At 37.5% G+C, this 13,934-nt stretch overlaps 1 protein-coding gene across 1 annotated transcript in view; it reads left to right on the top strand.

Annotated features, from left to right (window-relative positions):
• Window positions 1–13,934, top strand: part of LOC140153513 (poly [ADP-ribose] polymerase tankyrase-like) — a 47,077-nt gene that overhangs the window by 893 nt on the left and 32,250 nt on the right. The window contains exons 2-15 of the mRNA XM_072176283.1: window positions 287–539; window positions 1,747–2,052; window positions 4,094–4,178; window positions 5,394–5,516; window positions 6,416–6,535; window positions 7,465–7,545; window positions 7,914–8,077; window positions 8,980–9,172; window positions 9,604–9,760; window positions 10,839–11,047; window positions 11,726–11,950; window positions 12,412–12,453; window positions 12,758–12,892; window positions 13,515–13,670. Of these exons, the coding sequence (XP_072032384.1) occupies window positions 526–539; window positions 1,747–2,052; window positions 4,094–4,178; window positions 5,394–5,516; window positions 6,416–6,535; window positions 7,465–7,545; window positions 7,914–8,077; window positions 8,980–9,172; window positions 9,604–9,760; window positions 10,839–11,047; window positions 11,726–11,950; window positions 12,412–12,453; window positions 12,758–12,892; window positions 13,515–13,670 (2,010 nt within the window). The 5' untranslated portion in view covers window positions 287–525. The remainder of the gene's footprint in view (window positions 1–286; window positions 540–1,746; window positions 2,053–4,093; window positions 4,179–5,393; window positions 5,517–6,415; window positions 6,536–7,464; window positions 7,546–7,913; window positions 8,078–8,979; window positions 9,173–9,603; window positions 9,761–10,838; window positions 11,048–11,725; window positions 11,951–12,411; window positions 12,454–12,757; window positions 12,893–13,514; window positions 13,671–13,934) is intronic.

Genomic DNA, 13,934 nt, shown 5'->3' with positions numbered 1-13,934 from the left:
TTCCACCGAAACACCAGGCAAAAACTAGTTCTGCTAGGGGTATGTTTTTATACAAATAGGGGTACATTTTTACTTCAAACTAGTCCCAGTAGGGGTTACCTCCAGGTACCCCGAATGTAACATGGGTTCCCAGAAAATCCCCCCAAAAGAAACCTTCTTTGCCTTTTGAGCATTTTTTGACTCGCCCTGTATGATATGTTGGTGATGTTTGATGGTAACAATATTCATGTACCATGATTACTGGAGATATAGGTTGTAATTTTTTTCACTCTGGTACATTTTTCAGGTGGTCAAAAGGGGAGACCACGCAGAACGCCCGCTGCTACACCCAACAATGCCAAAGCCACAAAGAAGACAAAGAAGGCGGCCAAGGTCGCAACAAAGGTCAAGAAGGCCAAATTAAAGAAAGCCAAGTCAGTTAAAAAGAAGGAAAAAGAGAAGGAGAAGAAAGTAAGCAAGAAGAATTTACATCCAAATCAGAAGTTGACACAGAGGCCTGGCATTGAGGTTGTAAGCAAAGACCCTATGTTCGACGTCAAGTAAGTTGTGTGTTTGATTTGATTTTGTAAATTAAGCAAGTTATAATATGCTTGATAGGATACATGGACACGGATCTTCATTTCAAGGGTATTGGGCTATTCCATTTAAAAGCCACACTACCCCTGTGGATGATTTTGGAATAATCTTCCACAGAGGGAGTATGAATTTCAAATGGAATTAACATATTAGCAGCTCCATTTGAAACTCACTCTCCCTCAGGGGAAGATTCAGGTGGAATCTTTCTCAGAGGGTGTATGAAATTCAAATGGAGCTGCCTAATGTGTTTATTCCATTTGAAATTCATACTCCCCCAGTGGCAGATATTTCCAAAATCTTCCACAGGGGTAGTGTGGATTTTAAATGGAATAGCCCATTCACTGCCATCTGGTAGTTACTAACAATGGATAAAACAAACAATCATTGACTATGTCATAGTGAAACATAGACCCTATTTACACAGAGAGAAGTCAACTTCAAATGCGACATCAAAGTCAGATTGCGATTAAGGATTAGGCTTAATATTTGTTTGTTGACAGGGTATTTACACAGTAATAGACTTCAGAACAAATTGTGAATTTAAGTTTAACGTCATGACTTGCTCATGGTTCTAATAACCATTATGAACTCGACTTCTAATTTCATGTTCATTTACACTGCAAAAGTCTGTTTTGAATTTGACAAAAGCAGAGTTCTCAATGCGGCGACCATGTTTACACACAAAAGAAGTCGAGCTCAAATTTGACTAAAGTCAACTTAAGAATTACTACCCTGCCCAATTTGTGCCTATTTTTGCATTTTTCTCAAAAATTATAGGCGCATTGGGGACAAGTAAGATATGTATATTATAGGGGCAAGGACTACAACTACTGCACTGGAAATTTTATTTCAGCACAGCCAACAGTTGTGGAGTTACAGTCAAAAATGAGGGAAAACCAATATTTGATCAATAAATCAATAACTACTTGCTTTGTGTTGCTGTATTTTCAGTACAGTAGTTGTAGTCCTTGCCCCTATAATATACATATCTTACTTGTCACCAATGTGCTATAATTTTGAGAAAAATTGCAAAAATAGCGTTAAAATTGGACAGGGTGTAGTAATTCTTAAGGTTCTTTGTAAACAGGGTCATAATTTTATGAATGTTTCATTTGAAATAGTGATTCTGATAATTGACATAGCTTGAATCTCATTGTCACCCATTTGCAGATCCGAAGACAAAATACCACCGGTTTCCAAATTTGTTCTGTGCAAGCATGCCATCCGCGCTGTCCTCACCAACGACACCACCCTGCTCAAAAAACTCCTGGAGAATGCCAAAGAAGTTCCATCGTGCTTTGTGGAACGTAGTGTTGACGTGTGCAAAGACGCGTTGAATTACGCCATCAGGTTAAACAACCAAGGGGCGATTAAGCTGATGGCTAAGCAATTGGAGGACACGAGTAGAGGACTTGGGACGGAGGAGAAGAGGTGTGAGATGCCAGTGACGATGCTGAAGCAGGGTTCTACAGGATCGTAAGTATATATATGGTCAATTCCAAGCAACCTCGCCCAAATTGTCAAAATTTAAAAATCAAGTCAAGTATGTGATTTTGGTCTCATATTGTAGCTAAAAAGCTATATTTTCTGAAAACGTACTTTTTAGGAGGAAATGGTGTCCATTGTTAGAAAAACATCTTAATTTGCATAAATTTGCATATTCTTGACTGGTAAAAGCAGCAAAACTAAAAACACAGCAACTGCTCTGTACTGTAAAATTTTGGAAACAAATTATGCATGTGAATATAAAGTTTATAAGTAGCTCAAAATATAAACACCAGAACTTTTCAAATTTTATAACGTGTAGCTTCGTCAGCATTGTTTGAGTACCAATTTTACGATTAAAAGCATCATTCCAAGCATAAAAGTATCATTTATTACCACTGCAATTTTAAAATAAGGTTGATTTTCATTGAAACTAGAATGCAAAGCAAATTTATTCATCCCTATCCAATGACCCAAAAATAATTTTCAAAAAGTCTAATTTGCGGCGGTAACGACCAATTAAAGTTGCATCATTCCGCAACGTTGCGGAATGATGCATAATTCATAATGTGCCCGTTTGAAAAAAAATATTCACAATTTTGGGTTAGAACTTTCTGAAATGCATTGCACAGAATTATCTTTACAGTAATTGATGTTTCAGCATTGCCTGAACCATTGTAAGTGACATAACTCCACAAAACCCCTGCATCATTCCATAGCAACGCCATAAGGATTCATGGATTGCAAGGATTTTTTCTTTAAATTTACGATAAAATAAAAACAGTGATGATTATTTCTTGATAGATGGTGATAGTTGTTATGTTACATCTTATGGCTAACACCCAGTGCTAAATTTCACTTCCAAGAATTTAAGACTAGCAAAATATTGACATAATTTTAGTTTCAAAATGTGACCATGCAACACAAGTTATCTGATTTAAAAAAATCGGTGATAAATATTTTTGGATAAATATTGATATTTGTCAGCTAACATAAGTAGCCAAGTATATAAAACACAATTTACTCAAATTTATTGATCTATTTATTTTATTTTCAAACATGGACTGCTTTTCATTTTCTATGGAATTTACACACAGCATCATTCCATAGCGCTCCTTGCATCATTCATAGCGTGACCTAGTGTCGGAAAATTTGGCATAAAGAGTCGATGCCCATTTTTTTTTAAATCGATACTGACAATTGTCAGTTTACATCCTAAGCTTTAGATTAAGTGGCAAATTTAATATCTCAGATTACTAAACTCACAGAGTTTGTCAAAAATGTTTTAGTGCAAAAATACTGGTCCTGTGTGCATCATTCATAGCGCTGAACTTTGCATATGCAAATTAGGAAATTAGGGTGGTTTGGAAAAGTTTCTCCTACCTTAATCATTCACTAACCAAAAATACTTTAACATTATGCTATTCACCTTGTGCTGTTAATACATATTTGGCTGCTGCATCAAAAAGAAATTCGTACAAAGGCAGTTTGCATCATTCCGCAACGCTTGGAATTGCCCATATACAGGGTGTATCAAAATGATTGGTTCCCATCAACCTTAGTGTCTGATGAAACGCTTGCTTCTTCCAAATTCAGCATTAGGTCAGCTTGAAACGACTACAATTTATAGAATCATGACCTTTTATCTCATAAATCTACAATTAAGGTGGATGTTATACTGCATTTTGATGTGTCAGTCTTGGTCATGATCACTGGACATTGATAGGTACCAATCATTTTGATACACCCTGTATGTCTTCCCTCCCAGGAAAAATGCAGTATTGTGATGTGATCAAGCTAAATGACTTGTTTGTCACTACTCCATATTCCAGAATGAGAAAAATACAGCGCTAATTTTTTTAATTAAAAAAGAAAATCCTGTTTTGCCAAATGAAACATTGCCAAATCCTAATCTTTTATTTAGTTAGTTCTAACTGGCAATGAAAGAAAATTGTTAGCACACAATCATAATTTGGAGCTGGAGAATTTGTTTATGGACCAAAACATAACATTTCTTAATTTCAATTTTCAGGTACAACTTTATGTCACTTGGACACGCTGTGCGAGAAATTTCTCAGGGTAGAGGAAGCCGTGAAGGAAATGATGCTTTCACTAAGGTATGGTATTATATTTATAAAACATTAGATTACTTATTAGGAAAATTTGGTTGGCGTGGAATTATCTCTAGTCACACCGTTTACATGTCAAAGACTAGAGATGTATCTGTATTTATATTCAAAAAGTTAACTTAAGGGAACTGGAATGAGCGTTTCGACAGTATTTTTTTGTGGGACATGAGAGCACATCAGACATATCGAATTGCATTCTGAATCTGAAGAATATCTTTCTGATATCAAATAATTCTCACTTTATGAAATTTACGATATAATACAAATTTTATGACAAATTAGTAAAATTTGATATTTTTCACATTTTTTGAGATATAACAGTCCTCGAAGTAAATTGTATGAATTTAATGATATATTCTTAAAGTGTGTGTAGCTGGGAGGAAAAGCCGATGATCAATTGAAAATTTTGACCTTTCATATTGAAGATATGGATTTTTTTCCCAAAAAGACCTTTTTTATTTTGGTGTTTTGGGAAAAAATCCATATCTTCAATACGAAAGGTCAAAATTTTCAATTGATCGTCAGCTTTTCATCCCACCTACACACACTTCAAATATAAATCATGAGATTTATGAAGTTTACTTTGAGTACTGTTAAATATCAAAATATCAATTTTAATGATTTGCCATAAAATGTGTATTACATTGCGTAATTTCAAAAATCAAAATTATTTGATATCAGAAGGACATTCTTCGTATTCAGAATGCAATTCGATATGTCTGATGTGTTCTAATGTCCCTCAGTAAATACTGCCCAAACGTTCATACCCCTTCCCTTAAGCTTAGTTGAATGAATTTTAATAATTTTGTTTCTTTTTCATTGTTATGTCAATTCACCAACAGCACCTTGTTTTGGTGAATACCAGTGCATAACAAGATGTCCCTTATTATTATTAATACCAGATACCATCATCATTCATTCAGGAGTAAAATAAGGCTAATGTTTTGATAATGCTTTTCCATCTGTTGATGAAAATACAGCAAAGCAATGCCACTGATGTTTTGTGACAAAGGATGACTTGTGCATGAGCAATACCCTAATGACGGTATGTTCATAATCCATGTCACAATTCTTTGGCACTTTTTGGCCAATGTACTATGTAAATGTATGAATGCTATGTCTTAATTTTTGCTCACCTCAAATTGCTGATGAGGTTTTTTTACCAAGAATTTAAATCCACTTTGATTGTTTACTTTCTTCCAGGACACAGTTCAGATGAATGCTGCTGGAATTAGCGACTACCGTATCTATGCTGAAGACGCATTAGAAGATGGTGTAACCAAGCCTACTTATGATCAGCTATGTACATTGATTCCAGATATTAAGGTAAGGCACATCAAAATATGTTATGCCTGCATTAATCAGCTCATAATAGGTTGGAATTGTTAAGCTTTTACCACTATGCCAAAAAGTAGACACACGTTAAGACTAAGAGTGATATAGCTGACTATGGCAATGAAAGTATAGGACTTGAAAACATAATTTGTGAAGTTACTGGCGAGATGTCACAAGACAAGTCTTGAATAAAATAATATTGATATTAGTCTGCGAATTAATGAGTCCCGCCGATTACGAGCTGATCAAACCAGCAGTCTCGGTGATCAAGAGAGGTTCAAATCACTGGGGATCAAACGCTATACCATTTTGCACCATGATGTGGCAGTGACGTCAGTGTGCGTTTCATGGGGAGCAGCTTCAAATAGCTAGCGTTCGCTCAAAGCACTGGCTTACACAGGGACATGTTTAAAGACGCCACACAGGTGTGCACACAGAACAGCTGCCTCAATGCATTGCATCAGAAAACTTTAATTGTATGTAATAGTATGAGTACATGATTCAAAGTATTGGTTTTATTTTATTAACACATGGAAGTAATTCTTACAAGAGAAAAACTTGCTAAATATGTGAAGTAACATAGGAAAGATGCGTTTGTTTGTTTGTTCAATGCTGTGAATGAAAAGCTTCCCCATAGATATGTTTTTGGTTCCAATAAAATCCAATGCAACAGGTATACAATTATTCAGGGTTCCTTTTATGCGTTTACCATCGCGTATACGCGCACGACGTCAAGCGTGTGCATAGGACCTTGTGGAAAATAATACGCGCTGAACAGCTGGCAGTACTCTTAATTTGTAAAAGGAAATCTGGAAATAATTTTATATATGTGTATAAGTCATGTTATCTTTGTTGTTCTTACCATATTTCATATGTGCTTAATTTTCCAGCATCATTTTGATAATAAAGTCCACATAGCAGTGAAAGCAGGTCACCGGAAGATTGCAGCCCATTTAATAGAGAGGGCCTTTCAAAGTGGGGGACATGGTTTCAACCAACTTCATCATGAGGTAGGCATGAAATTAAAACTTGACATGTATGTGTTGTACAGAGAAAGAGGAGGTTAGACAAACAAGAGGTAGGAGAGGGTGAAGAGGCAGTGATTACTGAACAGTCTATAATATCGAATTGATTAATTCATCAAGTGGCCATGGGCGGCGCCATAAGACATGTTACAAGACTACAAAGTAACAGGTGATGGACCATACACACACAAAAGAATAGGCACTTTTTTTATTTTCATGAAAGTTACTCAGAACTTACCGAGCTAGTTTATTATACAGCATGGGTCTCTGCCTTTTTAATAACTGATGTCCAATTCAAAAGTATAGGAAGATCACCCAGAGTGTGGAGGTCACCTTTCCAGACATCCTGTCTAAAAGCAGTAATGGATGCTACCAGTGTTGAAATCAATGAATTTTTTAAAACAAATTAATAAATTCGGTATAATAAACTGCTGAAGCAGAAGAATCGGATAGCGCAAGCAAAAGTTTACAAAACAAGCAAAAATAGTGTTGTGACAAGAGTGGATTTGGAGAGGGGAGAGACAGGGGGTTGGATGAAAAACAACAAGGAAAGGTTTATAAAGCAAGCAAATCAATGCAATGACATGAACAGCAGGGAGGAAAGCAACAAGTTGAAAAATTGCAAAAATAATGTACAGTATTGTAATGGGGATGAACCTGTGTTCACAATAGGTCAAGTGCCCATCTCTCTTTCATAGTGATTGGGCCAGACTCCTCCATATAATGTTGCTGCAGAGGATACCTCCTCCATAATGAATATGTTACCTTCCTGGCATTGAATAAAGCTTGAGTATTAAGGAGCATTTGAAAGAAGGAAGGGAAGGAAGACTTGAGAAATCGCTTAAATGTTAGAAAATGCAAATAATTACTACTATAACTACAACTCAACTTGTGTTACTATTATTTGTTTACAGGTATTGTCTTGCGATAAGCCAGAAGAATTACCAGCTTTCAGGGCACCGTCTGTCAAGAAGAAGCCGTATGAAAATGACAGAGTAAGTCATAAGCGGGGTATTTGAAATGTAGGCTGTTAAAGGTAATGTGCCAGTACAGCTGCTTCCCTGAATGACACTGCATGGTTAATGATGGGGACGGGTGTCTTGGGTCACCGTGGTTAGTTTTAACATAGGGCAGACCCAGGCATCCTCCTACTTTGTGTGCATCAAGTAGAGTGAATCCTTTCCTTGGATTGAATTTATATATATAACAACTTTGGGTGAGCAAAAGAATTGTTGACCCAGGAAAGAGCGTGTATTGACATTTAAAGGAGCATTCAGCTATTTTCTGTACAAAATAGAGTGAAATAATCTTATGTAATTGTACTCTTTTTAACTATTTAAAAATGTTTTGTGTGTGTGCATAGATGACTCCACTTCACTGTGCAGCTATCAATCCCAACCCAAAGATTCTCGGCAAGCTGTTATCAGTCCTACCTGAATACAACCTACCAGACAAGAAGCAGAATAAACCTATTCACTATGCTGCTGCTTGCGAAGGCACAGGGCCATTGGAACTCTTATTGAGCAGGTAAGTGTCAATTACGTTGATCAGAACTTTGTAAAACCAAAAAAAAAAATTATTTGGTGCATATATAACATTGTTCATAAGGGTAATTCTAACTTAATTATTTTTACCATCAAAAGATGAAAAGTGGCTCATAGCAAAAACGATGCAGTAACATTGCAATAAAATCGATGAAAAACAAGATTGAATGCTTAAGATCAAATAGTCAAACATTTTACCTTGAGAAATTGAGAATCTTTTTATGTTTTGTTTATTCTTATTTTTCTACTTATCAATCTTGAAAGGTTTTTAGATAAATTTAAACAAGAAAGACACACGGTCCTGGTTTTGTTGGAAGGAATCCAAATCTTGTCAATTTCAGAGGCTACATAATTATGATGAATCAGAATCAGAGGAGTATTAGTTGTTCAAGTAGTAACATAACTTTGAGTCATCATGTATATGCCAACAGGTTTTGTATCCCTGTATGCAATGATAAAAGTCAATGCTTTGATTGACATTGATAACAAGTGGTTAGAGGTTTGACATATTTGGCTATTCTGGTTGAAATTCTTACACCCCATATGGAATGCATGATCTTAATCTTCCACACAGGGGGTGTGAATTTCAAATGGAGTCACCCATTCAGTGTTGTCTGCTCCAAAATGGGCTATTCCAGTTGAAATACATACACCCTATGGAAGGCATGACCTTAATCTTCCACACAGGGAGTGTAAATTTCAAATGGGGTTACCTGAATGGGTGACTCCATTTGAAATTCACACCCCTTGTGCTGGAGATTAACGCCATGTCTTCCATAGGGGGTGTATGGATTTCAACTGGAATACCCCATTTGAGAAAAACAAAAGTGATTAGTAGAACTTGAGACACCAAAGTTATTTCCATCTCCTCTTCTTTTGTTACAGGGGTATAAATCCTGAAGAAACCAACAACATGGGAGTGACTCCACTGATGGTAGCAGCCAAATATGGTAGATTACATAACATCGAGGTTCTCTTGAAGAAAACGAGTGGAGAGAAGGAACCGAATACAGGTGTCAACCATAAGGACTCGTCTGCATTCTTTTCTATACACTATGCAGCAGAGGAAGGCCATACTGTGAGTTGAAAATAATAACTACCAGCATTTTCAATATGCATTTATATATATAGAATGTAAATCTGTTACAAAGTTCATGTAAATCTGTTATACGGTTCCAGTCTTCAAAAGGGAGCTTTGAAATAGACAACAATCTAAAAAAAGTCTTGAAATTTATAATTGGTCATGGAAATTCCAGCAAAGGGTCAAAAGTCTGCATTTTGTGGTTAGCTAATTGAAAAGTCATGGAATTTTTCGTGGAATTACAGTATCTATCTATCCTCGATTGAGCTTAGCGACTGCCTTATTCAAAGACGGTGATCGGTCAGTTCTCAGTGTCACTTAATCCATAGCGTATGATCATTGCATTGTACGCTCGACACTAGTATGAATCAATTTTTCTTCAGAAAGTTGTTGCACACTTTTAATGAATATTTGCTCTTGTTATGTAGGATTGTGTGAAGGCCCTGGTAAAGCACGGAGCTGACGTAGAAGTGCTGACATCGGCAGGCAAGAACAAGCTAACACCTCTCATGCTGGCATCAAGGAAGGGTCACACACAAACAGTCAAGGCTCTAGTGGAGCTAGGGGCTGTTATTGAAAAGAGAGGTAAGATCATAAGTGTTGCATAACCAGATTCAATCTGTTCTTCCCCAAATGGGCTATTCCAGTTGGAAGACATGATCTTTCCACACAGGGAGTGTGAATTTAAAATGGAGCCACCCATTCAGTGCGGTCTGCAAAATCGGTTTCTCTAGTTTAAATCCATACACCCCTATAGAAGATATGACCTTAATCTCACACAGGGAGTGTGAAATTAAAATAGAGCCACCCAATCGGTGTCGTCTGCTCCTAAATGGGTTATTCCAGTTCAAATCCATACACCCCCTTATGGAAGACATGACTTTGATTTTCCACACAGGGAGTGTGAATTTCAAACGGGGCTACTTGAATGGGTGACTCCATTTGAAATCTACACTCCCTGTGTGTGACAATAAGGGCATGTCTTCCAAAGGGTTGCATGGATTCAACTGGAAAAGCCCATGTAACTGATTAAAGTATAGAGGATTTGAGCCTACAAGTCAACATTTTTGTTTGATTTGTAAATTTATGGTGACAATTTGACAAATCCTTTTTACAAGTGGGAGTGTAGCTTCCTCAGAATATTGGTTTAAATCCCAAATTATACTTCCCCAGGATTTTCTGACCTTATTCTCAGGATACTTGGTCCTTTTTGACAGCTGATTATATGAATATGTGATTTATTTGCCTGCCCAGAAGCAGTGATGTTGTCAATGCCTGCTCCAGTGGGTAGAGTATTAAATTATTTGCGTTGACTTGAAGAACTGGCATGTTTACAATCGCAATCAAAGCATCTGCACACACACAAAGTAACTGCAATAAACTACTGCCTTGACGAAGCCAAGTGGACTACACAGATAATTACTTTTGGCATCACTGGTTACTGTTTTTTCACTCTCTAAATTTTACTGGTTATTTCATTACCCATTCTAGAAAAATTGGTATTTCTTGTATAATTATGGAAAACATTTAGAATGGAAACTTCTTTTAAAAAGTTGGGAAAAATTTAAGATAGTTATTTGGTATCGAATATACTTCCACTCAAGTTGCAAAATTCTCTCGCCTGTTATCCTCTAGCCTCATTCTTTCCACCTGTACCTTGCAGACAAACTGAAGAGAACAGCTCTGATCCACGCAGTGATGAATGGCAATTTCCCGGTTGCTGCATTCCTGCTGAGGAAAGGAACAGATGCCAATGTGAAAGATTCATCAGGGAACACACCGGCCCACTACGCTGCTGCTTATGGCTGGTACCACTGTCTCAAACTACTCTTCCAGGCAGGGGCTGACCCCAATCAGTCTAATGATTGGAAGGTAGGTGTCGTCTGCCAAATATTGAAGTTTTTATGGGACAAAATCACAAAATTGGAGTAGAAAATGGAAAACAAAATTAAGCTTCCATCTGAAATATTGGCTATTTTAAATGTACAATACAGCAAAAGGCCCAAACAAACTCCCATTTTTGCTGATATTTTCTTAAATTCCTTTATTTACTTAATTAGTGCCAATTATTGGTCATAATTTTACTGTTTTATTCCCGTGTCAGTATCACGATCTCACGATAGTAATGACTGTAGCCATATTGGATGTTTACATAGTGTTTCTAGACCCTAAATATCATTGGATGTTGGGTAACATTTTGTTGTTTTTTAACTAAATATAATGGTCAGATTTCCCCAGAATTGTCCAGTTTTAGAAAACATGGAATTTGACGTTAAGAACACAGAAAAAATGCCACTCTGACTTAGTTGAATGCTGAACTTGAAAAGCCTTGTTTTGCACCAACTAATTCCATCAGAAATGTATTTGCTGATGTTGTTTATAGCATTTTATTCAATATATGGAATAGGATACCTTTTCTTAAGCCATTGATTGACAGTAGTTAATGAAAGCACCCAGGTGGTGTTGGCTAAGTTTATTTGCAGAGTTATATGCATGATAAAAATATGCTTATCTGGCAAACCGACATTTCCTCAACCTTTCTTTCCACAGATTCCTCCCCTCGGTATTGCTCTGATGAAGGGCCACCAGGGTATCGCAGACCTCATATTGGACCAACCAGGTGTGGACCTCAACTTCAGAGATGACTCTGGCAGTACTCTGGTGATGTTAACGGCAGCTCAGCCAATGTCAAAGTATATCCTGGAGCAGATGGAGTATCTGGTGAAGAAGAAAGGGGCCAAGGTGGATTTGGTGGATGTTAATGGACAGAATGCTGTGAGTGAATCTATCGGCAATTTTACACCTATCCCATAATGCTATGTGCTTGGATTTTGATTATGTCATTACTTATGTTGTCCCCGGGGAGTAGCATTATTGTAACTCGGCAACGAATAAATGGGTAGTTGACCTTTTCGGTAAATTCCATAATTCCTTGCAGTTAGACACAAGATGTCATCATTTGACATCACGCCGACTTGCAATGCGCAGTAACTATGTTCGCTCAAATGATGTGCTTATTGACGTGACATCAAATGACTACATCTCTGGTCTAACCGCAAGGAATTATTGGATTTACCGAAAAGGTCAATTGTCCATTGTCATGCTGAGTAGTTGTATCCTCATTATTAGTCGTACAAGTTCCATGTTAAGAGTATGTAGGACTATAATAGTATAATTGGTATATGTCAGTTGCAATATTTTTGTTTGACTTTTTTCTCTTTCTATTTCCTCTATAGCTCCACTACTTGGCAGTATCTGAACTCAATAGCCGTGGCCGGGTAAGTTGCCTTGGATTTAATCAGAAAAGTATTGCAAGAAAAATTAATAAGGTAAATTGCTGATAGCTATCAAGAGGCAAATATGATGCATGCTGGGAACGAAAACGGCAATACAGTTATCGAATTGCCACCCGCGACGAAATAGAGCCCTTTTCATTTTCAGCATGCATCACGTTCGCTATCAGCAATATAACTCATGGACATGGGATTTGATAACAATTGTCAAGAACTTTTTCTTGCTTCTTTTTACGTTCCATTATTATGATAAGGAATGACAACTCTGATCATATATTTGTTTCTACAGTACAGTAACAATGACGATAGAAAGGAGATGGTCAAGTACAGCCTTGAGGTAGGCCAGATGCTGATTGATGGCGGTGCTAAGTTGATGCAACTCAACAAAGATGGGGAGTCAGCTGTCAATGTTGCCCTCAGAGCGGTAAGTGGATGATGATAGTAAGGATGATGATGAGGAGGAGGAGGGTGATCATGGTAGTAAGGAGGATGACTATTATGAGGAGGGTGATCATGATAGTAAGGTAAAGGAGGCGATCCTGTACATAAACAGTCATCAGAGTACCCATCATATCTTGGGCCAGACTCCGCCACGTAATGTTGCTATAGGGGGATCGCTACACCTTCCCACAGCGAGTCTGTTACCTTCCCAGCATTTAAAAATGCCGGTACCCCTGGGTGGAGAGGAGTAATCGAGATAAAGTGCCTTACTCCAGGGCACCTGGTGTCGCCGGGGCTCGAACCCGCAACCTTCCGATTATGAGTCGGAGCCCGTTCCGCTCGGCCACCATAATAAGGATGATGATGATAATAAAGAGGAAGAGGTTGATCATGAAAGTGATGTTAATATTAGTGAAGATGATGAATTTGATGTTGAGAAGAGGAGAGAGATGGTGATGAGGAGGATGACAATGATGATGATAACAATGATGATGATGTCAATGACAAAAATGATGATGGTGACTGAGAGCAGCGGCGGATTTGATATTTTTAGGATTTCCTTTGTATCAGTGACTTCTATAATCTGTTATGTTCTGTTATTGCAGGACCTTTGCAACTCAGAGCTAGTCGCTATGCTGATTAAGCAGGGTGCAACGGTATCAACAGGTCAGAACAGCCAAGGACAGAACGTACTGCACCTGATGGCTCGGCAATGCAGGGATAATAATCAAGCACCGCTTCTGAGGGTATTGGCTGAAACGGTAAGCGATTGAATCCTCATCTTTTGTTTTTTGTAGCTTAAAAATAGGCCATAAAATACTGACTCTATTCTAGTGGCAATACATACACCCCCATTGGAAAACATGTCCTTAATCTCCCACACAGGAGTGTAGATTTCAAATGGAGTCACTCATTCTGGTAGCTCCAATTGAGATTCACAATCCCTGTGTGGGAGATGAAGGACATGTTTTCTATTGGGAGTGTATGGTTCTGTACTGGTTCTATTCCTCAAAAGTTTTGCAGAT

Source organism: Amphiura filiformis, chromosome 5 (assembly GCF_039555335.1).
Source record: "Amphiura filiformis chromosome 5, Afil_fr2py, whole genome shotgun sequence".
NCBI classification, from domain to species: Eukaryota; Metazoa; Echinodermata; class Ophiuroidea; order Amphilepidida; family Amphiuridae; genus Amphiura; species Amphiura filiformis.
This window is presented reverse-complemented; position numbering and strand designations above follow the sequence as displayed.